The sequence below is a fragment of the Vicia villosa genome, linkage group LG4, assembly GCF_029867415.1.
Source record: "Vicia villosa cultivar HV-30 ecotype Madison, WI linkage group LG4, Vvil1.0, whole genome shotgun sequence".
Classification (NCBI taxonomy): domain Eukaryota; kingdom Viridiplantae; phylum Streptophyta; class Magnoliopsida; order Fabales; family Fabaceae; genus Vicia; species Vicia villosa.
In genome coordinates this window covers 61,856,454-61,879,341 of record NC_081183.1, presented here as the reverse complement: position 1 = coordinate 61,879,341, position 22,888 = coordinate 61,856,454, and the positions used below count along the sequence as shown (strand labels likewise).

The 22,888-nt window shown below is 34.7% G+C and overlaps 1 protein-coding gene and 1 pseudogene across 2 annotated transcripts; one reads left to right on the top strand and one right to left on the bottom strand.

Annotated features, from left to right (window-relative positions):
* The first annotated feature begins 502 nt into the window (after window positions 1-502).
* LOC131594857 (endoribonuclease Dicer homolog 3a-like) lies at window positions 503-15,303 on the top strand (annotated as a pseudogene).
* LOC131594858 (3beta-hydroxysteroid-dehydrogenase/decarboxylase-like) lies at window positions 15,251-21,020 on the bottom strand. Of its 2 annotated transcripts, XM_058867064.1 has the most exons (12): window positions 20,127-21,008; window positions 19,956-20,045; window positions 19,733-19,866; window positions 19,364-19,534; window positions 18,936-19,061; window positions 18,531-18,610; window positions 17,773-17,971; window positions 17,248-17,359; window positions 16,513-16,687; window positions 15,995-16,151; window positions 15,843-15,909; window positions 15,251-15,747 (listed from the first exon to the last, which is right to left on the bottom strand). In XM_058867064.1, the coding sequence occupies exons 1-12, from the start codon at window positions 20,356-20,358 to the stop codon at window positions 15,602-15,604; spliced, it is 1,689 nt and encodes a 562-aa protein (XP_058723047.1). In that variant the 5' UTR covers window positions 20,359-21,008; the 3' UTR covers window positions 15,251-15,601. The 2 variants fall into 2 exon arrangements, with proteins under 2 accessions (XP_058723047.1, XP_058723048.1); XM_058867065.1 differs by lacking the exons at window positions 15,251-15,747; window positions 15,843-15,909; window positions 15,995-16,151; window positions 16,513-16,687 and adding an exon at window positions 16,750-16,916 and having other exon boundaries at window positions 20,127-21,020.
* Window positions 21,021-22,888: the final 1,868 nt, after the last annotated feature.

The window sequence follows — 22,888 nt, the reverse complement described above, 5'->3', positions numbered from 1 at the left end:
ATATTACCAAAATTCTTACTTAACAATTGAAAAAAATAATCATCAAGACAACATCTTAATTATATTATAATAACAACTATTATAATATCTAATTTACAAACCTAATATGATTTTTCTCTAAGATTATAAACAATAGTCTAACTTTGAATTTGAATAATAAAACTTTTTCCTATATATTCTCCAACCACCACAAACACAAATTTGTAAAACTAATAAAAAAATTTAAAGTCTAGTCAACAACAAAAACATTATAAACGTAAATTATTAATTTGCCACAAATAAAGGAAAAAAAATTATAAATGTAAACTAATAATTTGCCACAAATAAAGAAAAAAATTCAAAAATTGTGTAGGGTACACCCCTTTATAAACTCGCGGCGCAGCGTATAACTGCCCCAGTTCACTTTATTGTTACACACTTACACTATAGCATTCGTACTCTTTCGTTCTCTTCTTCACTTCACTTAGCTCTATTTGTGTTTTTTTTTTTTCTTTTTTTCCAGTTCTCTGCAATTAAAACCAATGCAATTGTACCTTTTTTTTTTAACGTTAATTCATCTTTTTCTGTTTTTTTGTGTGTGTAACGTGTAACCTAAGACCTCTGTGTCTGGTTTCTTTTCATAATAACTGAAAAAAAAAATCAAAACTTTAAACAATTTTTCTCATGGATTCATCTAACGACGATCATAATCAGAATCAAACTAAGAATCTCAAGCGAAATTTCGATCAATTGTATGCAAAACCCCATGTTGAAGTTTCACCCTCTCAAGAATCTCTCGTTACAAATTTGGTTCCTAGAAGGTTTGATTCGGTTTTTTTTGCCCCTTTTTCTTCAACTACGCCATTCATCAAATTTTGATGATTTTTGGCTAGAATGATCATAAAGATTGCATTTTTGGTTTCATGCATTTTTGGGTTTCATGTGTTTTGTGTTTTTTAATTTTTACAGGGATCAGTTAGAGGCGTTTGAGATTGCAAAGAGGAGGAACACAATAGCAATCATGGATACAGGTTCAGGAAAAACACTGATAGCTATCATGCTTATTAAGGAAGTTGGTCAAGCTGTTAGGTCTAGTGGTGTCAAAAAGATCATTGTTTTCTTAGCTCCAACTGTTGTTTTGGTCAATCAGGCATGTTCTATGTTCTTTTCTTAACTCTTTGATTTCATAAACTGTTGTTTGTGTATTCATTCATTCATTCATCCATCTACATTGCAGCAATACAAGAATATAAAACATAATACTGATCTTCAAGTTGAGGAATACCATGGGGCTAAAGGAGTTGATACATGGAATTTCGAGAGCTGGCAGAAGGAAGTTAAGGACAATGATGTATGTTTGTTTGTTAACATGTTTTTATCTATGTCGGAAAATTACTATAACTTTCTTTGTTTATCGGTTATTTTATCTTCATTGATTTGCAATATTGACTGGTTTCTGTGTTTCATGGGTTTTAACTTGAGAGCTTAGGATGAATTAGTTCTAGAATTATATTGGTTAAAAACCTTCACTGTCAGGAGGATTTTAATATTCAGGTTTCAAGCTCAAAGTTTACCACATTTGCGACATTTCTAGTACTATGCTTATAACTTTTGAAATGAAATTGGCTTTTATATATGATGGTCTATATAAGGAATGTTAATCAATGAAACAAATGCGATGTGGTAAAGGTAAAAACATTAATGCAGATTGTTTCTGTTTTATAGGTAATGGTTATGACACCCCAGACTCTGTTGGATGCCTTAAGAAAAGCATTCTTGAGTATAGAAACGATATGCTTGATAGTTATCGATGAGTGTCATCAAGCATCAGGCAACCATCCCTATGCAAAGATAATGGTGGTGAGTGCTAGAAAACAAAACTTGTTTTTTCTTGTATTTTCATTGATCATACATTATCTTTCGTCTTTCATTAAATTTTTTGTATTAGGGTCTGTTTGGTTGGAAGGAGACGGTAGAGAAGGAGGGATTATTTTAAACTTTAACTGTTTGGTTTTGTTAACTTCCTTCCAAAAGCAGGGAAATTTAGAGGAGAGTGAATATTTCTTTAAATTTTGGATTAAAAGTTTTTTTTAATTTAAATTCACCTCAAATGTTACAATGGTGAAAAAACATTTACACTTCCCCTCCATCGAAATTACTCCTCTCTGCCGCACCAAACACAACACATATATAAAATCCCTTTCCTCTTCTCCCGCCAGTTCAACCGAACAGATCCTTAGAGAATAAATTTTCATATGAAGATTTGTGTCTTTTGTTGGTGAAGGAATTTTATCACCAAGCTAATGTGAAGCCAAAGATTTTTGGGATGACAGCATCACCAATTGGTAAAAGAGGTAATTGTTTATGTGCTAACTTTGATAAAATACCACAAGCTTTGTTTCTTTACATATTGAAGCTTTCCGGCTCGGATAGTGTACTTTTCAAATAAGTTTGAGCCGCAATATTTATCCCATTGGGCCCTACGTTTTAGTGAAGCTCTTTTCTTCTATAAAAATGTTAACGGCTTTTTAATCATTGCTTCCTCTCTTACTTGAAGGATTAAAAATATGTACTTTTCATAATTCTAATGTCACTCAGAGTCTAGATTGTGAGTGTAAAAACAAGCTATATTTTATATTTTTGCATTATGTCATGAATTAGGTGTTTCTTCTACTTTGGATTGTAAGTATCAGATATCAGACCTTGAAAACCTCTTGGATTCTCGGGTAATTTTAATTTCTTGGCTTACTCAAGTTATTTTTCAAGCAATGCTCATGTGAGATTATGTTTAGCTAAAGAAGGTAAATGGTTTTGTTTATGTAGAAATATACGGTAAAAGATCGGACAGAGATGGATACATGTATCCCATCTGCAAAAGAGAGTTGTAGATACTATGACCAAGCTCGGTCCCCTGCTTTGAGTTTGAAGCCGAAAATTGAAGCCTCGTGGTCGAAGGTATTTGTGGGTTTCACATTTATGGATATGTACAAGATACATATATTAAATGTCTGCTTCTGTCGTTTTTTACCCTCTCTTATTATCTTCTTATGGTAAATGATACTGACCAAAATTAATATGTTTGGACAGTGTGATGTGTTGTTATCAGATTTTAAAAGTAACTATAAGGATATGGACGATACATTTAAGACACTGCATCAGAGGATGTCCAATGAGCTTGCGAAGATTTTATATTGCCTCGAAGATCTTGGACTGCTGTGTGCTTGTGAGGTATTCATCGAACTTTGAGATATTATGGAAAAAATCGTGCAATAAAAAGAAAGAAAACGGGAAATTGTTCTATTTTTGCTTTTCATAATGGAACTTTAAAGCTTATCTAACATATGCATGCTCTTAATGAATCTGATTTTGTTTGTGCAGGCTGCTAAAATATGTCATCAGAAATTCTCCAAAATTTACGGAGAGTGTGAAGTTTACAGAAAAGCCAATCTTCATTCAGTGTGTAACTGTCATTGAAGAAGTAATCCAAATAATTGAAGAATCCCTCCATCTTGGTGTGCATATAGATTTTGTTTCTCCTTTTTGGTCTTTTCGTCTTTTCGAATCTTCACCTTATTTATTTGAGATCGCTAAATTTTGTTGCTATTATTTCTGCAGCTGATGAAGTGATTTTGGATGTTGAATTTGATTTTTCAAAGGCAGTGGACATGGGATACATATCACCCAAATTATTTGAACTCATTAAACTCTTCCAATCATTTGGGTATGCAACTATGAATTCATTGTAATGTTGTATTATGCATCGTAACCATCTCATAATCTATCATTCTGTGTTCGTAGAGAGCCTAGTCAGTTATTGTGCCTCATTTTTGTGGAAAGAATCATTGCGGCTAAGGTGATTGAAATATTTGTGAAAAAAGTTTCCCAGATATCTCATCTCACGGTTGCCTATGTAACTGGAAGCAATACATCAGCTGATGCACTGGCTCGTAACAGGCAGAAAGAGATAATGGATTCTTTCCGATCCGGAAAGGTATTTATTTGGTCACCTACATTACGACATTTTTTAAATGGTTGGCTTAAGAAATCTCATAATAGATTCTTAAATGTTTTGTGTTGTTTTTTTTTTAAAATTTAGATCAATCTTCTATTTACTACTGATGTACTTGAGGAAGGAATCCATGTGCCAAACTGCTCGTGTGTGATACGATTTGACCTCCCCACGACAGTTTGTAGTTATATCCAATCTCGTGGAAGATCTAGGCGTGCTAACTCCCAATTCATCTTGATGATCGAGAGGTGATTATTCTCACTGCAAGGGTTAAAAACTTTTTATGACTAGTTTAGATCACTCTCGAGCCACATACGTTCGTACACAAACATACTTACAAATTAATTAATTATTACATTATATTTACAGGGGAAACTTGAAGCAAAGAAATCAGGTTTTTGACATAATCAAGGGGGAGCGTTCCATGACTGATGCAGCTGCTAGCAAAGACATCGAATCTAATTTAAGGGCGTTTACAGCAAGGAAAACAGAGGCATACTATGTGGATTCTACTGGAGCATCAGTAAATTTAGATTCTAGTGTTAGTCTTGTAAATCAATATTGCGAAAAGCTCCCACGAGATAAGTAAGATTAGATCCTAGTTTTTTTGTCCAACTAGTTGAAACATAGTGTTATGAAACAACTGATTTATGCAATGTGAATTGTATTCTATGATGTAGGTATTCCTCTCCAAAGCCCAATTTTGAGTTACTACCTGTGGAGGGAGGGTACCAGTGCAAACTAATTTTACCGCCTAATGCCGCTTTCCAAACAATAGTTGGGTCTTCAGGAAAAGACATGCGTTTGGCAAAGAGTCTTGTATGTTTAGAAGCTTGTAAGAAGCTTCATCAAATGGGCGCCTTAAATGATCATCTTGTTCCTTTCGTTGAAGATCCTGCAGAAGCAGACATGAAAAGCAAGGAATTAAGTTCAGGTGCTGTTGCAGGCGCAGGTATAAACGTTTTGCTGATTGAATTTTATTCTTGCTGAACATGTTTTTATTTTAGGGACATGCAAATGTTTGTTTATGTCATCCAAAGTATTATGTTACTTATGCTGATGCAATTTGATTTTGCTTTGCTTTTGGCATTTTAAGGAACCACGAAAAGAAAAGAGCTACACGGAACGACCGGCATTCGGGCATTATGTGGTTCATGGGGGGACAAACTTGATGGAGCCAAATTTCATGGGTATAAATTTGAATTCCAATGTAATATTGTCCATGAAATTTACTCTGGATTTGTTCTTCTGGTTGAGTCAAAGCTTGACGATGACGTGGGAAGTATGGACTTAGATCTGTATTTAATCTCAAAGATGGTCAAGACTTCTGTCATTCCATGTGGGGAGGTTGACTTGGATGCTGAACAGGTACGAGAATAAGTAATTGAAGGTTTTGTTGGATCACGATTTTAACAATTTTGCCACCAAAGAAATTACCGGGTCGAGTCGCGGATCGGTACGCTTTCTTTAAGACGTTTCGCGGTACTGCCAAAATTATGCAAAGCAGCTCTTAATAACCACGACGCCTCCAGGATAAAACAGCCCAGTTCTATACTATACGATTACTACTTGCACGGTAGATAATCGGTCTAGAAATACAACCTCAGATGGTACTAAGACCATTCAAATATGGTATACATACCATCTTAGTATCTGGTATAATGACCAGTCGTAGTAATTTCTCAAACCAAGAGAAATTTCAATTATTCTCTAAAGAGAATCCAAGAAAAAATTATACTTATAATTTCTCAACTCAAACGAGGAGAAATTAACATTATTCTCTAAGGAGAATTCAAGAAAGTACTCGGAAAATTCAACGAGTAGAAAGAAAGGGGGAGAAGTTGGCGCTTCGACAATTCGAAAGACGCAGAGTTATGAGATTGAGGAAGGAAAAACTCAAAATAAGTTTTTGGTGTATTTTGGAATGAAACAAGTGACTTCCTTATATAATGAAGTAAATTAGCCAAGATTTCTAATCTAAGCAATGTGGGACTAAGGAGTTTTTTCAACTAACATACAATGTGGGACTTTAACTTTTTCATTTCATCAATGTGGGACTTTAACTTTTTCAATTCATCTCCCTATATTGGAATATATTCATGATGTTCCAACAATCCCCCACTTGAATTTAAAATAGTGTTTCAGAAGTAACGCCAAACGTTTCTAAGATTGTGCATAAGCAAAGGTGTCTACGACTTGAACCTTTGCGTAGCAAGTAGGATTCCGATTCAACAAGAGTGACACTATTGTCTTGAACTCTATCTCAGACATCAGACCCGCACACAATCTTTTCTTAAGGTGTATTCTTAATAGCCCGTGCTTTTAATGGCCCTGCACGTGTATCCCGGTTTAGTGAAGGCTCTAGGAATTCTGCCTCGAAACTCCATAGGAACCGACCTCAGTTCCACAATCACATAGGTGAGTCTATCAAGAGTACTCCTGTAGCCTAGGTACTCCCTCATATAAAGTATAGATCTCATTAAGAGTTTCTATTATCTCATCCTCTTATTACTTCAGGATTCATGCTTATTTTATTTACTCTAGCATGATCGCCTCATATTACTCACAACTTGTTATTACCCATTGAACCTATTTCTTGGGATCTCCAGTCATTTAGGTCGGGTTACCATCATGAGCAACTCATTTCTGTATAGGCATTAGTCCCATCTTTTTGGATGTATTATGGACTTTCTCTCTAGCTAATCCTTTCGTCAAAGGATCTACTAAGTTTTCATCAGTGCGTACATGATCCACTCTTACAGCCCCTTTAGAGATACAATCTCTAAGGGTGTTGTTCTTTCTACTTATTTGACGTCTTTTACCATTATAATAACGGTTCTCAATTTTTTGCAATAGCCGCGGTACTATCGCAGTGGATCAACACAACTGACATTGGTTTTTCCCATTAGGGAATCTCAGCTAGCAAGCATCTTAACCAACTTGCTTCTTCACTAGCATTTGTTAATGCTATCAATTCAGACTCCATCGTGGAATGATCCAGAATAGTCTGTTTCTTTAATTTCCAAGATACAGGTCCTACAACTATGTTGAATACATAGCCACTAGTAGCTTTGGAATCACCTAACAAGGTATTCCAATCTGCATCACTGTATCCTTCAAGTACAACAGGAAATTTCTGATAATGTAGGCCGAGATCTATGGTCCTTTTAAGGTACCTCATGACTCGCTCAATAGCTTGTCAGTGCTCGTTACTCGGTCTACTCGTAAATATGCATAACAATCTTACGACATACACAATGTCGGGTCTAATACAATCAGTGGCATATCTAAGGCTGCCAGTGATGCTCGCATACTCTGTTTGTCTTACACTTTCACAAGTGTTCTTAAACAATTTCACACTTGGATCATATGGTGTGCACACAGGTTTACAATCAAAGTATTTATATTTCTTTAAGATCTTCTCCACATAGTATGATTGATCTAAAGAAATTCCTGGCTCGGATATAGTGATCTTGATACCAAGAATCACACTTGTTTTTCCGAGGTCTTTCATATCAAAATTGTTGCACAATAATGATTTCATAGCATTAACAACATGAATGTTTGATCCAAATATGAGCAGATCGTCTACGTATAGACATATGATAGTGCATATGCGATTCTCAGATTTATAATAAACGCATTTGTCACTTTCATTCACTTTGTATCCATTCGATATCATTAAGTTATCAAACTTTTCATGCCATTGCTTAGGAGCTTGTTTTAGTCCATACAGAGACTTATCTAACTTACAGACCTTGTTTTCTTGTCCATGGATCACAAACCCTTCTGGTTGTTCCATATAGATTTCTTCTTCTAAGTCACCATTTAAAAAAGGCAGTTTTAACATCCATTTGGTGTACTATTAAATTATAAATAGCAGCAATTGAAACAAGTACCCTAATGGATGTAATTCTAGTGATTGGAGAGAAGGTATCGAAGAAATCTACATTTTCTCTTTGTCTAAAACCTTTGGCTACAAGGCAAGCCTTGTATTTATCAATAGTTCCATCAGGTTTTAGTTTCTTTTTCAAAACCCATTTACAACCGATTGGTTTGCATCCAGGAGGCAAGTCTACTAAGTTCCAGGTCTTGTTAGACTCTATAGATTCTACCTCATTGTTTATAGCTTCTTGCCATAAATATGCATCCATAGATGACAAGGCTTCTTGACGATTTACTAGATCTTCTTCTACATTATAAGCCACGTAATCAGGCTCATAGTATTTAGAAATTCTCACTCTTTTACTTTGTCGAAGTTTTGTTTCTACATTGTTGTTGCTTTCTGTGCTTCTTATCACAGAAATGTGACTCGATTGAGTGCCCCCACTATTTCTCGATTTGAAAGGAAATTTGTCTTCATAGAAATCAACATCATTTGATTCTATGATCACTTTTTCATTTAAGTCATAAAACCTATATGCCTTACTGTTTGCTGCATACCCAATGAGTACACATTCATATGCTCTACTAGCGAGTTTAACTCATTTTGGCCAGAATTTTGACATAAGTTAGACATCCCCAAGTTCTCAAATAAGACAAGTTTGGTTGTCTTTTCTTTAATATCTCATAAGGATAGATATTACTTTTTGACTTGGGAACTCTATTCAGGACATAACAAACAGTCAATAAAATTTCCCCCACTAGTGAGGTGCAGCACCAGAATTCATCATAATTGCAACAAAAAGTTCAGTAAGAGTTCTATTATTTGTTTCTGCTTTACCATTCATTTCAGGGGAATATGGAGCAGTCGTTTCATGTACAATTTCATGTAGTTTATAAAAATTATTAAATAAACTAGAATCATACATATTACCTATCACTACAAATTCTTACTAAATCATTTTCAATTTCTTTACAAAGTTTTTTAAAACTTATCAATTTCATTCACAAAAAATATCATTCTTTGTGATGATGGTGTACAAATCTACCCCAATAAACTGACTAAATCTTGCCTTATTTAGAAGAAGGAAAAAAACATAAACATGATTCTTTATTATCCCGGAAGCATACATGACATCCTTCAAGATTGAAGTCTTTTCACAGGTGGACCTTGTTCCACTTCTCCAATATCGACAACATTAGTGGTGTGGATATCTCCCAACAACACTTTCTTATCTTTAGTATTCGTGTATGTTTTAAACATAACACGGTGTATGTTTTAAACATAACACGATCATAACAAACACGACGAGAGACGCCTGTGGTTATCCACCAACCATCATATCTATCAACCATGTTGATTTCAATGATCATATGAATAAATTTTCCATTAGCCAGGTTAACCCGTGCATTACGGGCTACACCAAGTTCAAGCATTACATGCTACATCTCTTAGCCATATGACTTAGTTTTCCACAGTTGAAACAAAAGGAAAACAACGTCATTTCTTTGAGGTGGTGGTTGTTGTCTAGTTGGAGCAATTGGGGCCATAGAAGGGTTCCCATTCTTAATTCGGTTCACAATATTGCAGTTCTAATTCTATAATGATTTGCCATATGGCTTTAGAACCACACCGAATTTATTTTTGTTGTTTAAAACAACCAAGACTTTTCTATTTAATCATGTCTCTGATATTCTTCTTTAATGAGAATAATCAGTCTCTAAATAAAAATTATTTTATTTTCTAACAAAGCATAATTCATAAAAACTTTCAAACTAGGGGCAGTTTGTCAATAATAAAAGAAATTCAAATTGTATATATAAGTACATACCTTTAGTGATGATCTCATGAGCAATCTTTCGAAATTTGTGATTTTGGATTTTCACTGACTTTTCATCTACCTCTGATACTTCACGTAGCTTCTAAAATTGTTCTTCTGTTCTCTAGCCTCTTCGATGTCATACTTTTTTTCAGATTCTCTTAAACATATTTTGAAGTATCGCAATTACTATAACAGTCATACAGATTATTTGCGATTTCATTTAGAATGTTATAATCATTCTTTCTATAAAGTGATTTCTTTCCTAAGCTGTAAATTATTCGCTTTAATCTGTGCAGCAGATTCAACTTCAACACTATTATGTGTTCCTTTTGAATCCACAGATTTCTTACCTTTAGTTTATTCGGTTGATCCAAAAGGAGCAACAAAATGTCGTCGGTCAAAATGTTAGCTATCTTTTTCAACATTAAGAAGAAAATCATCATTTGTAGCCAACATTTGAAGTGACATCTCTCAAACATGAACGGTTTGTCAAAGAAAGTATCCGCAGAAGTACCAATAATTTCTTCAGTAGCCATGGCAATTCGAAACGTCTTAAAATTGTTGGATCACGATTTTAACAATTTTGCCACCAAAGAAATTACCGGGTCGAGTCGCGGATCGGTACGCTTTCTTTAAGACGTTTCGCGGTACTGCCAAAATTATGCAAAGCAGCTCTTAATAACCACGACGCCTCCAGGATAAAACAGCCCAGTTCTATACTATACGATTACTACTTGCACGGTAGATAATCGGTCTAGAAATACAACCTCAGATGGTACTAAGACCATTCAAATATGGTATACATACCATCTTAGTATCTGGTATAATGACCAGTCGTAGTAATTTCTCAAACCAAGAGAAATTTCAATTATTCTCTAAAGAGAATCCAAGAAAAAATTATACTTATAATTTCTCAACTCAAACGAGGAGAAATTAACATTATTCTCTAAGGAGAATTCAAGAAAGTACTCGGAAAATTCAACGAGTAGAAAGAAAGGGGGAGAAGTTGGCGCTTCGACAATTCGAAAGACGCAGAGTTATGAGATTGAGGAAGGAAAAACTCAAAATAAGTTTTTGGTGTATTTTGGAATGAAACAAGTGACTTCCTTATATAATGAAGTAAATTAGCCAAGATTTCTAATCTAAGCAATGTGGGACTAAGGAGTTTTTTCAACTAACATACAATGTGGGACTTTAACTTTTTCATTTCATCAATGTGGGACTTTAACTTTTTCAATTCATCTCCCTATATTGGAATATATTCATGATGTTCCAACAGATTTGAATTGAAATAGTATAGAGCACTAATCTGATTTTTTCTAAAGGTTAATTTGATTCTTTATTGTCTGTTGTCTTCTAGGTGGCGAAAGCAAAAAGCTTCCATGAGATTTTTTTCAATGGTTTGTTTGGGAGATTGATTCGCAAATCCGAAACAGCGAAAGGAGAAAGGGAGTTTTTACTGCAGAAAGACACAGATTTATTGTGGAATCCAAAAAACTCGTATTTGCTTCTACCACTTGAGAAGTCAAATGATATAAGTACGGGATCTTTGCAAATACACTGGTCTGCAATCAGTTCCTGTTCTTCTGCTATTGAGTTTGTAAGGCGTAAATTTTCGTTGGTTGCTGAAGATTCTGATTATACCAGTTCATCAGCTATGGAACCCGAAAGCACTAACATTTTTCACTTTGCCAATGCTGTCGCTGATGTTAGTAACATTAAAGACACGGTAGCTTTGGCGGTTCATACTGGAAAAATTTATTGTATCATTGATGTTGTTGATAACTCATCTGCTGAAAGTCCTTTTGATGGAAACAATGAGAAGTCGGGAAGCAAAATGACATTCTCTCAATATTTCAAGGAAAGGTGCATAGTTTGTTTTATCACACTTTTCATTATTTTCTCTCTCTAACTTTTACTTTCCTGCCATTCCTGTTATGAGCATAGTTGACTAAACAACTCAAGTTGACCAGGTATCGAATCACTCTAAAATATCCAGAACAGCCTTTGTTAAGGCTGAGGCAAGGTCATAATGCGCATAATCTTTTTTTGAACACTCCCGAGGAAGGTTGGTTGCTCCTTCCTAACTTCCATTTTGTGTCATTGAATCATATTTTACTGACTGATTATTCACAAAGACCAACAAACTGTAATAATTAGTGACACACCTTAAACTGACAATGGAGAAGTGATATCACACACAAGCTCACATAAACCTATATTTATCATGTTGTTTAAAATCGGAAATGTGTTGGCTCGTTATGTTAAAATTTTGACTATGATATTTTCTTGGAGTTTGGCAGATGCAGGGGAAAAGTCATCACAAGTTGGCCCGATAAATCCAAAGGCACCAATGCATGTTCACATGCCACCTGAGCTTCTTTGCCTTCTTGATGTTAAAAGAGACGTGTTGAAGTCAATGTACTTGCTACCGTCTCTTATGTACCGTATTGAATCTTTAATGTTATCCAGTCAGCTTAGAGCAGAGATAAATGGTCACACCGACAATTTCAAGATACCTAGCTCTCTGGTTTGTCCTATATAATTTGATTTGGTAGAAAAGATATGCATTGATTTGTGATGTTATGATGACAATCTGTTTCGTCTCTTTTTTCTGTCTGCTAGATCCTTGAAGCACTTACAACTTTAAGATCCTGTGAAAAGTTTTCTATGGAACGACTTGAGTTGCTGGGAGATTCTGTTTTGAAATATGCTATCAGCTGTCATCTCTTTCTTAAATATCCTAAGAAACATGAAGGACATTTATCTGCCAAAAGACAATGGGCTGTTCGTAATTCAACCCTACATAAACTTGGAATAGATCGCAAATTACAGGTAGTTTTTACTATGGCTATTATTTTTTATTTCGCCACTGTCAAGGAGCTTAAAACTTAAATTCTTAGTAAATAATATGTCAATGCTTATTATTTTGTCATGTTTTCTGACAGGGATATATTCGAGACTCCGCATTTGAACCTCGTCGTTGGATTGCTCCTGGACAAGACTCTATACATACTGCTCCGTGTGATTGTGGGTTGGAAACCCTGGAGGTGCCTTTTGATCCAAAGTTCATTACGGAAGATCCACAAGTTGTGGTTGGGAAGTTGTGTGACAGGGGTCACCGCTGGATGTGTTCAAAGACTATTGCCGACTGTGTTGAAGCTCTTATAGGAGCATACCACGTTGGTGGTGGATTGGTTGCTTCACTTCACGTGATGAAATGGCTTGGAATTGATTCGGAACTTGAACTATCCATGGTTGAAGAAGCCATTGTTGCTGCATCTCTACATACTTATAAGCCAAAAGTAAATGAGATTGCAAGCCTGGAGACAAAAATTGGATATGAATTTTCTGTCAAGGGACTCTTAGTGGAGGCAACAACACATTTATCAGAGACAGAACATGGAACTGGTTGCTGCTACGAGGTAATTGTTATGTCTCATATTTATAATTAATCTAGGGTCTGTTTGGATTTACTTATATGAGTAAATCTTTTGGCATTAGCATAGCACTTGTGAGGCTGTTTGCGTGAAAATAATATATTGTGTGTCCATAAACCCTTATCATATAAGTGTTTATGCTATATAAGTTGTTTATCCAAATAGGGCCTTATTGAATTTGTAGCTTATTAAAATATCATACATCTTATCTTTTTGATTTTTTGGCAGAGGCTTGAATTCCTCGGTGACTCAGTGTTGGATCTTCTCATCACATGGCATCTATATCAGAGTCACACTGAAATTGACCCGGGAGAGTTGACTGATTTGCGTTCTGCTTCTGTCAATAATGATAGTTTTGCACAAGCTGCTGTTAAACATAACCTTCACCCGCACCTTATGCATAGCTCTGGATTATTACAAGGCCAAATATCAGAATATGTAAAGGCCATTTCTGAATCAGAAGACAACACTGTATCACTCCCAGGGGTTAAAGCTCCCAAGGTTAGTTATGTTATCATCAGGGTTAAAACGACAATTAACAACTTTAAGAATGTGGTTCAGTACAGATACTAGCACTTTTTTTTTTTTTTTTATAATTGTGCCATTGTTTTTGTTGTGACTCAGGCACTTGGAGATCTAGTTGAGAGTATCGCAGGGGCTATACTAATTGATACCAAACTCGACCTTGATCAAGTGTGGAAGGTTTTCAATCCTCTGTTATCTCCCATTGTTACCCCCGACAAACTTGAACTGCCTCCATTGCGTGAATTAAATCAATTATGTGACTCTCTCGGCTATTTTGTAAAAGTAAAAGTAAAGTGCGATAAGAAGGGATTCATGGACCATGTTGTGCTTAGTGTACAGCTGCCAAATGCTCTTCTGGTTCGAGACGGAAGGGGACCGAATAAAAAATCTGCAAAAGGAGATGCTGCTTATCATTTATTGAAGGACCTTGAGGTTTTTTTCTCTCTTTAGAATAGTTCTTAGCTGCTAAATTTTTTTAGTGTAACTACGTTAAATTGATTTGTTAATCTTGCATGCTGCTTATATTGTGATGCTACAGAAAAGGGGAATTTCGTATAGCTCCTCCAAGGGCAAAAGAGTAATAGATTTCAGTACTCCTGCTTGTCAAGCTGAAGAACAACCCCCACAGCCAGTAGCACATAAAAAACCGAAATTGGACAAATCTAACTTAACAGCAAAGGAATCTACTTCTGATGTCAAGCAGACTTCCAGTGATTCCTCTGATTGCAATGGTTCTGTTCCAGGTTCGCACCAACAAATATTCTTGAGTTTAATAGCAAGTCTTGTTAATGTTCACGTCCGTAGAAAATTTACGATGTGCATTGCTGTAGCATGTTTTAATAACTACTTATATATTAACTAATTTCATTCTTGACTTCGTGTTGTACAGTTATTTTATCGATTAATATGAAGAAGGGAGGACCACGGAGCTTACTATATGACTTGTGCAAGAGAAAGCAGTGGCCGTTGCCTTCATTTGATTCAACAGAATACAAAGACAGGTGAATCCTTAACGGTGGTGTAGTGCTAAAAAGTATAAATATTATGTAAATATAATAATGTGAATCTGATGAGTATTGTTTGTAACAGAACTCAATTTCAATCGGTTGAAGGCTTGGAAGGAAGCAAAGGAACAAACTGTTTTGTGTCGAAAATAACCTTGTGCATACCGGATCATGGTAATATAGAATGCAACGGAGAGGCTAGAGCTGATAAGAAGAGCTCATTTGATTCTGCTGCAGTTAGTGTGCTCTATGAGCTTCAACGCCTCGGAAAAGTTAAAATCGCGGATGTTTCCCAATAATGTGATTCTTTTAGACTCACCAACTAACTGACTGAATGTTATGGTAATCAAGTCCCTGCAACTGAGGTGATTCAATTCTCTCCGGTCGTGCTGTATTTTCAGCAGAAAAAACAAGTGCAAGAGAGGAAAGATGAATGGAAGATAGAGACTTGATGAAGTGAGAAAAATAACAGCAGAGGGATAGAGGCTGTAGGTTTAAATAGAATCAATGAGAATATGAATTTTATCAGATAAGTTGTTGTATAATCTGATGATATTCGCGTTATAATATATTCTAAAATATACATGGTTATAATTAAAATGTATATTTTATTTAGTTTTTGAGTATGATGTTTACATTTACATTTGGTTTTGGTTGAAAAACTATCTCAATCTAATTGAAACAGCTCTGCAACATGATTTTATAGCTAAACCTACTAGTTTGTTTTATTGGATGTATATACTTCAGCTGAAAAATGTTCTTGACCTACTCAAAGGTTGCTACAAAATTTCAAATTACATTACAATAATTGTACAATGATACAAAGAACTCGGACGTGGAGTAAATGAAGATGCATCAGCCCACTCATCTAAGAAAAATCTAGGGCTAGAAGCTATCAATCAGTTTTACCAACCAGAATCGAAAGAAGGAAAAAAACTATCAATCAATCTTCCTTGAAGTAAGAAACTTCTTTGTGATATCAGATTTCAACTTGCACCCAAAAGTATGTGTTTTTATAACTATGCTGTCAATGTCTTCCTCCTTCTTTTCATAAACGTAGAAAGCTATAAATGCTAAGGTAAGTCCTGAAACAAAGACAAGAAACAAACTAGTATCATTCTCATCCAAGCATTGTGAATTCAAATAAACAAACAGCATGAGACAGAAAAGGGGAGAGTACCTATAGTATACAAGTTATGAAGTGAAAATGCTCCCAGGAAGCTAAGAACGAGCATAGAGAAAACAACCTATTGATCACAAGGGAGAGATGTGTCACGTCTATGTAAGATTGACTACATATAAAATTTTGATGCAAGAGATTTTTGTGCATACCTTGAAGAACAACACCGAATTATTCCCTTCTGCAATAGATTTTAAAGCACTCACAGCAAAATTCCAAGATGAGGCTACTCTGAGAGCAATTCGATTTGACCTATCTTCTGATAAGTGGAACCATGATGGGGGCATTTTCTCAATAGTGTACCCCAATCTGAACAAGCATAAAATGCAACTAAAGTTAGAATTTGTAGATTTTGAGAGAGACAGATTATTTCCTAAGTAAGGAATTACTCTGCACAGTCAATTATATTTTTACACTATGTATATCATCTTAAATATTTGAAACTACATCAAAAGAAAACTATGAAAAAATATAAACAAATTAAATAAAGCAACACAGGTAGAATAACATATTTACAACACTGAACATAGTACTTCCTTCTAAAATAGGAGACACTTGCCAACAATAGTTACTATATTAGTAGTACATCATTGGACAAGTTAAAGACATTATGACAACATAAAAGGTTAATTGACAACCTGGTAAACTCGTTGGTAGACAGATTACTTACATTTTTGCAGGAAAAATGCCATGAACGAATAAACCGATTGATGAGTAAATTAGAAGCTTTGCAAGAGCAGTAATGAAGGTATTCTCAGATGCAATGAAGTTGACATATATTGCTATCAAGACTAACAATGTGGTGAAAGTTTGCTTTTTATCCTTCCAAAGTAAAGTGTCCGCAACTGCAAATTGTAGATCAATTAAAACTACTAGATAAATAAATGAAAATTGTAATACAACTCTTAGCATTAGCTAGTTACACTGATGAGTTTGTATAGTAAGTAGAAGATGCCAAAGTTGAATACACAAATAAGTGATCCCCGGTAAAAACGTTTAGGAATGATAATGGATTTCGTTAGAAATACCAGCTCCAGAATCTGAACTTTCCAATTGCTTCAGTCTTCCTAGAGACTGTCCGTCAAAAATATACATGTTTTATTACAATTTTAAAATTTAAAATGCAATGCTACATAACATGATAAGATATATGGAATCCTAAACTTCAACTTCCTTATGTTATATCTGCAATTTTAACCTAATATTTATCTTGGAATATGTCTTTCACACGTCTGAAATCTGCAATTTTAACCTATTAAGAGTTTCAAAGCCACTCGGCCTTCCAATAAAATAATCGAAGAGCAGTAGCCATGTGTCTACTTTACAACGGCAAAATCAAAACAAAAATGGCAATTCCAGATATCACAAACAAAGATGTTAGAGGAGTATCGTCGATTATTCATACCTCTTCCACTTCCAAGATAGACAGAAGCTTTGGAGGGACCTTCTCTTTTAGACGTAACTTGATTTTCAGCCCTCAAATGTGGGTATGATTCAATTGTCATCCGCAAGCCTTCCTGCAAGATAAAGTATAATCCCTTAATTACATGTGAAGAACACCGTGCAAAAAGTAGGGTTGACATATATACTCAGTGCAATAGACGTAATGCAAGAACCTTTGTTCCCATAAACATCATACATTTTAGAATCATGTCCCATACTTGATTTCTGAAACATGTTTAGATGAGTCTTAACTCCAAATTATCAGTAGTTTTGTGTTATTGAAATTAGTGAGCATCTCATTGTTTTTTTCAAAGCAAGAACAACAATATAATCACATGGTTCGTGCATGAAATTAGCAACATCAGACTTCGATGAAATTTCTAATCAACTTTTATGATTGTCACCATTTGAGCATCTCAATAAAGTTCAGAAGCAGAAATGTAGGGAGTTAAAACGGCACAAATACTTTTCTGAAACGTCACAGAACCTGTAGAGTTACAACGGGTACATAGCCAAGGCGATCCTTTGCTTTTGAGCTATCGTAAGATCTGGTGCAAGATAAGAGCCTTATTCTTGACGGGGTTAGCTGAGGCACCTTCATCCCATATGGGCTAAGAAGCCTATATATCAACTCCACCAAATGTGCAATTGGCATGACAACAAATGCAGGGATCTTTATTCTTGGCCTGCAAGTTACATATCTCAGATAACAAAGGAAAGATACTGACCGAACAGCACCATAAATCAATAGTTAAATTTGTATTTGTTTATTTGGAAGAAAAACCAGAAACGCATTCCTTATCCCTCAAAAAAATAATGTAAATGAGTGTTTGTTTATAATAGAAAACCAATATTCTCATGGGTATAAGAAATAACTGTTAAGTGTGAGTTAGGCTAAAAAACACAATCAAGTGCTTATATTAATTAAGGATGCATTTGGATAAATAAACAACTTAATTAAGAATGTATTGAATAAGTGCTTCTTATATAAGGATTTATGTATAAGCTATTTCTAAAATCAAAGTGTGAATATAGTTAAATTATTTTCATATAGCGGTTGTAAACTATAAGTCACCCTGGAGGGCTTATTGAATTAAGTTAAAAACAGCTAAAAAGATATCATATGCTATTTTTAGAAGTTCCCTCAAACACTTACACAGTTGTTAATGCCATAAGATAAACCCAAATTAGCTATCAATTGAAGAAAAAGAAAGATCTAAAGGTTAACAGTAAAAAAGAAATCACCTTTGATATCCAAGACCTTCCAAAATCAAAGACATGAATTCCCAAAACTTTATAGGTTCCATATTTGTGATGAAGTATGCCTATATAACAAATACTTATCAGCATGACAACACACTAAAGTAGTTGCTAAGTTTACTAAACTTAATATGCAAAGCTGATCATCGGGGAAAAAAAGTTTAGCTAGCAAGTATTTGCCAACGAATATGTTTTTCATGTTTCCTCATTTGTCCAAATAAAAATATTCTACTTTTCGACATATTAGCATCATTCAATAAAGAGGGTATACCACTGAAGAATAAACAATGATTCATCGAAGAGCTTCGCTGTCCAAAACTTATTTTATATGTCTATTAACTTTCCCTTAAACACACAACTAGAACATTACTAAAAAAAGTAATATGGTACCTGTCCTGCAGCTTTTTCGGAAACGCTTCCCTCTGAAGCTAAAGCTCGATCAGCACATATATGGCCGTGCGCCACATTTTCAACATATGTGAAATCATATACATTATTGCCATCACCAATAATGAACTGGTAAGATTATAATATAAATCATCAATGAAAGGTTTAAGAAAGTTTCTGCTAATAAGTTGTTACACAAACACATTGGTCCCCCAACAAGTTTTTCCATATCCCTCTTCTTAATATCATTAAGAAAAAACAACAATTTTGTTATCAATCTAGTCCAATTTTGTTCTTGTGGTTAATTTTATATTCAATAAAACATATCTAGAATATCCTAATAAAAATGAAATTTCCATGACTGTTTGGTTAGTTATTTAAGCAATAAAAGACGTCAAACATTTACCAAAAGAACGAACAACAACATTTACCTTGGATTTCCCCGCCCTGGCAGCATCAACCAATGACGGTACCAAGAGTTTATCACCAGGTCCAAAAATACTGCTAGGGCGTATGCAGCAAGTTAGTAGTCCACCAGTCCCGTTAGCCTTAATAACCAACGCCTCACCCTCCGCTTTAGTTGCCGAGTAATGATCGTTATGCTGGAAACAACAATAGGATTCAAATCAAGATTCCAGACCATAACAAACATTTCAAATCTACTTCCATCCCAATTGCTATATTCCATCATTATCATTATAATATATGTATAATATAAAACCTCTGTCCATCCATCTCAAGTTCCAATCCAAGTCAAAAAAGAACTGAGAGTTGAAAATAATAGTAGGTAGATTATATACCTTAGATGGATAAGGCAATGATTCATTTCCATTATGAAGTGCGTTAACACCGTCAAAAACAACACTAGGAGAACTAGTATAAATGAGTCTCTTCACTTTTAACTCCACACACGCTTCAATAACATTCTTTGTTCCTTCAACAAGAACCGTTAACCATCTAAGTTAGATCGAAAACAACAATTGTTAACACAACAATAGAATATCCATGTTTTACAGTTTTTACCTTCAACACTAACTGAATAATGTAACTGATAATTATTAATAGAAGAGTTCGGAGCAGCCATGTGAAACACAGATTCAACTCCTTCAAACGCTGCATCGATTAAAAACAAATTAACAATGATAATTATCAATCAATCTATGTAATCTATGTAGAAAATTGTTTTGAAGATACCTTTCAAGAGTTGAGCCTTATTGCGAAGATCGACGGAGACGTATTGAGCACGACCGGAGTGTAGAGCTTGACCGAGGAGGCCTAATTGTTCAGAGGGTTCGAGTTCAATGGTGGGTCCCAAATCGGCGATGCGTATGCAGTAGGTGTTGAATCGGATTAGCATTTCCACTAAATGTCGTGCGGCAAAGCCGCGGCCTCCGGTGACCACACACCACGCCTCATCAGCCGCCATCGATTAGAATATTGTTTGTCAGTTATGGATCCGGAAGTCGTAGAGAAGAATGAGTAGAAAGAGAGAGTGAAACAAAAACAGATCCAGTGAGAAATTTAGCTGGTGGAGTTCGTGGGTTAAGTGAGAAGGAAGGGAAAAATCACTGATTTGATTTTTAATTAAATTGTAGGAAGCCAGTGAATTGGAACAGCATGTGAATTGTGATAAGAAAGAGCTTTTACAGGGAAAAAAGAAAGTGAGTCAAAGTTAATGAGTGATAACGGGAACCGCGTTAGTTAACCTAATTGAAGTTGAAATGTAACGGAAAGTGGCAGAGAGAGAGTGTGTGTGAAAAGTTGGGAAATGGAGGATTCTTAAAGTGAGGGTAAAGGGGAAGATGCGTGAATTGTGAGAGAGTGGGAGTGAACGGAAGTTACCTGAGAGGTGGTGGTGGTGAAACCATGACGGTGGCGCTCTGGGTCATGATCGTCGGAGATGGTTTTCTGAGAAAAATGATGGCACGGTGAAGCTTAATTTCAATTCTCTCCGGTCGTGCTGTATTTTCAGCAGAAAAAACAAGTGCAAGAGAGGAAAGATGAATGGAAGATAGAGACTTGATGAAGTGAGAAAAATAACAGCAGAGGGATAGAGGCTGTAGGTTTAAATAGAATCAATGAGAATATTTATGAATTTTATCAGATAAGTTGTTGTATAATCTGATGATATTCGCGTTATAATATATTCTAAAATATACATGGTTATAATTAAAATGTATATTTTATTTAGTTTTTGAGTATGATGTTTACATTTACATTTGGTTTTGGTTGAAAAACTATCTCAATCTAATTGAAACAGCTCTGCAACATGATTTTATAGCTAAACCTACTAGTTTGTTTTATTGGATGTATATACTTCAGCTGAAAAATGTTCTTGAATTAATTTAACAATGCTGCATGCTTAAGACTATGTTTAAACTTTTAGAACCTATGAGAAACATTTTAGAAGAAATTTTCAACTCATTATAAATATAAGAGTTTTTTCATTGTGCATACGAAGGTAAGAGATATAACTAAACATTGATTAAACCAGGCTAATTTTTCTGGCCAAGCTCAAGTATGATTGTTTCCACCTAATTATATTCCTAGATTTTACCATGTGCATAATATGAAGGTGAAATTTGCTAATAATATGAGACAGAGTATTTTAAGAATTGTGTATGTAGTATTAAGATGGAAAGACTCCTCTAATTAGCTTAATTGTGAGGTTTGTTCTATTATGGTGGCTTAGACATCAAATGAAACCGGTTAACGAATGATGTTTCTCTATTTAAAATTATTTAGAATTTACTAACTAATGCTAATGATTTATGGTGTGGTGCTCAACATGTTCATTATTGTTATTCCTCCTCTTCTTTTTGAAGATGGTGCTGACAAATTATGGTGAGGTGATAATAGTAGAAATCATGAGTTTTATATTGGTATATCATTTGAAATATAATTATATTTCTTCATATTTGATTGTTGTTGATACAAAATTACAAATATAGTCTAGAATGCTGTTTGGAAGTGGAAATGCTCCTATCCAATTCAAACATTCATTTGACTTATGTTAATGACAAATTTTTACAAACTTTAGGTGCCTCAGGTGGAACCCAACAATCTCTCCTGATTGTAATTGGTGTATAGACACTAGTTCATGTACTTTGAAATTTTCCTTTATGCAACATAAGTATGAACTAGATAGGTTCATTTTAACAAAATCACTCAATTTTTTTTTTCTTGCAGGAATTGAATTTATTACAATTTAAAAAAAAAAAGATTGCGGATTTTCACAAAGTACATTGTAAGTTTGTGTTTATGATCTCTTGTTGATAATTGTAGATGTGAAGAAACAAATCAATTTTTAAAGTGGTCTTTCAGCGACTTGAGAATTGAAAATGTCAACCAAGTGGAGAACAACAATAAGTTCTTAAGATCAAAGATCAAACATGTTCATTGCATTAGAAAAACAGTTAGATTAAGCTCAATTGAGTTGGTACTTAAAAAAAGTCTACTTTCAATGCCGAATCTAGAGGCATACTTAGGGATTCCTTAAAAAATTGGGTGAGAGGCTGTGCAAAATATTAGTTTGTGTGATATTTTTGAATTTTCACATGGTTTGGTTTGAGGGAATTAGTGAGGGTGCAATTAAATTGCTCAAGTATTCTATTTCTATGGTAAAAACTAAACCCCTCACTCTCTTATACATGTAAAAACTTCATAGGTCAAGTATTCTATTTCTATGTTTTCTTGTATAAATCATTTGTAACCAATAAGATTGCTCTAAACAAAGATTGACATTTGTTACGAAAAGCATGAAAATCGTAACAATGAAAAACCAATAGTTCAAGCGGTTTACAACTCGTAAAAAAAATGATTTACAACTTACTAGTTTCTGGCAAATTTTTGTGTAGACTTCAGCATAAAAATGAAAATTAAAAAACCCTTGTAAAGACTTGGGAAGGTAGTTGATCTTCAAGTATCCATCTTTTAATAGATAACTTTTTTATAAC

Excerpts from the sequence above, each read along its gene's own strand:
- LOC131594858 (XM_058867064.1), bottom strand. The coding sequence starts at position 20,358 with ATGGCGGCTGATGAGGCGTGGTGTGTGGTCACCGGAGGCCGCGGCTTT. Across the intron at positions 18,611-18,935 it reads CCGAAAAAGCTGCAGGACAG|GCATACTTCATCACAAATAT; the intron begins GTACCATATTAC and ends TTTGTTATATAG. Across the intron at positions 16,152-16,512 it reads GGCATTTTTCCTGCAAAAAT|ATTGGGGTACACTATTGAGA; the intron begins GTAAGTAATCTG and ends ATGCTTGTTCAG.